This window comes from Monomorium pharaonis, unplaced genomic scaffold (genome assembly GCF_013373865.1).
Source record: "Monomorium pharaonis isolate MP-MQ-018 unplaced genomic scaffold, ASM1337386v2 scaffold_538, whole genome shotgun sequence".
Lineage (NCBI taxonomy): Eukaryota > Metazoa > Arthropoda > Insecta > Hymenoptera > Formicidae > Monomorium > Monomorium pharaonis.
Window position 1 is genome coordinate 14,530 of NW_023415844.1, and position 1,772 is coordinate 16,301.

The 1,772-nt window shown below is 59.6% G+C and overlaps 1 protein-coding gene across 1 annotated transcript; it reads left to right on the plus strand.

Moving 5' to 3' along the window:
- The first annotated feature begins 364 nt into the window (after nt 1–364).
- On the plus strand, nt 365–1,488 carry LOC118648608. The gene is made up of 2 exons (XM_036294938.1): nt 365–1,131; nt 1,227–1,488. The coding sequence occupies exons 1-2, from the start codon at nt 365–367 to the stop codon at nt 1,486–1,488; spliced, it is 1,029 nt and encodes a 342-aa protein (XP_036150831.1).
- The last annotated feature ends 284 nt before the right edge of the window (nt 1,489–1,772 follow it).

Below are 1,772 nucleotides of genomic sequence, written 5' to 3' on the forward strand. Positions count from 1 at the left end.
GATTTGACAGCACCACTCTGAGAGGGGGGGCTGCGGTGGTGAGGGTGCGCGGATGCGGAGTCCCTGAAATGGCTCGAGAGCCGGATCGGGGGCATCGTGCCGTGGGAGGGCGCCAGCTTGGGGGGGCGGGACTGGAGGTGCTGCAAAAGCAGTACAGGGCTGCGGTGTGGGTCCCGGGACCTCCCGTGGGCGCGGCTGCGGTCCTGGGGCTGCTGGAGCGGCAGAATCCGGGGATCGTTACCTCAGGCTGGCGTGTCTATGCTGAGAATGTGGGGGCTACCTGCGAGGAGAAACCTCATTCTCGGCATCCCCAAGTCCAGCGTCAACAAACTTAAGGCGCTGGACTTTAGGCCCCCATCTTGGGATGGACCGGGTCACTTTTAAAGTGACCGGTCCATCCCAGAGGGGGCGGGAAAGGGTAGGGAGGGGCCCGATCCAAAGGTCTCGTCTTCGTAGTGGGCCTGACCGGGGGGGCTTCACCCAAATCAACTTGCACCACAGCAAAGGAGCCTCGGCCGTTCTTCTTGCCAGGCGCCAAGCTGGGGTGCACACAGCCATATCACTAGTACAAGAACCTTGGCTGGTCCGAGGCTGTATTAGGGGTCTGGCGGGTGCGGTAGGCTGTTCAGGTCACCGCAAGAGGATCGGCCTAGGGCCCTGTGTGGCCGTTAAAGGGCTGGAGAGCCAGCTATTGCCGGATTTCTGTTCCAGGGACTTGGTAGCAGTCGTGATAGAGGACACCAGCGGGACCGGGATCAAGACAAGGATGGTGGTGGCGTCGGGCTACTTCTCACACGAAGAGGACGATCCGCTGCCATCAGACCGGGTTGTACGACTGGTGGAGTTCTGCCAAAAGGAGCAACTCCCCCTCATATTGGGGTGCGATGCGAACGCGCACCACACGGTGTGGGGGAGCACGGACACCAACAGGAGAGGCGAAAAGCTGTTGGAATTTCTGGTGTCCACAGACCTAGAGATTCTCAACAGAGGCAAGGAGCCTACCTTCGTCACGGCAGTGAGAAGGGAGGTTCTGGACCTAACTATCTGTTCAAGACAGATAGCGCGGGAGGTGACCGGCTGGAGGGTCTCTGACGAGCCCTCATTGTCGGATCACAGACAGATCACCTTTAGGTTGGCTAAAGTGCAAGCGAAGGTAAGAACAGTGAGGGACCCGAGGAAGACGGACTGGGACTCGTTTCGAGAGGACCTGGCTGTGTCGGTCTTAGGGAGTTTCCCAAAAGACATGGGACCCCTCAAGAAATCGAGCTGTGCGTCGAGCATCTGCAGAGGGCTCTCGTCGGCAGCTTTGAGAACAACTGCCCAGAAAGGACAGTGAGAGATACTAAGGAAGTCGCCTGGTGGAACCCAAGCTACAGGAGCTCAGAAGTGCTGCACGTCGTGCCTGGAACAGGGCCAGGAACACGGGCCGCCAGGCTGACTGGGCCCTTCATCGAAGGGCTCAGAAGGCCTATAGAGACTCTGTGGTAAGGGCTAAAAAGGAGAGCTGGAGGAGATTCTGCGAGTCGGTGGAGGGGATACCTGAAGCCGCTAGGCTCGGCAGAGTCTTAGCCAGGGATCGGAACGCGCGGCTCTGGAGGCCATTCGGCTCGACGATGGGACGATGGCGTCTGGAGAGCGATGCCTGAATCACCTGCTGGAGTCGAACTTTCCGGGCTTCTCCGCGGAGGCCCGGAGGAAGACGTCCACCAGGGAAACTCAAATCTCCGTAGGGTACGAGGAGAGGACTGGTCTCTTGCGGCAAAAATCGTTGG

Bases quoted from the DNA above. Each gene is read 5' to 3' on its own strand.
- LOC118648608 (XM_036294938.1), top strand. From the start codon at position 365: ATGGACCGGGTCACTTTTAAAGTGACCGGTCCATCCCAGAGGGGGCGG. The intron at 1,132-1,226 runs GTTGGCTAAAGT...TGTCGGTCTTAG, and splicing joins CACAGACAGATCACCTTTAG to GGAGTTTCCCAAAAGACATG.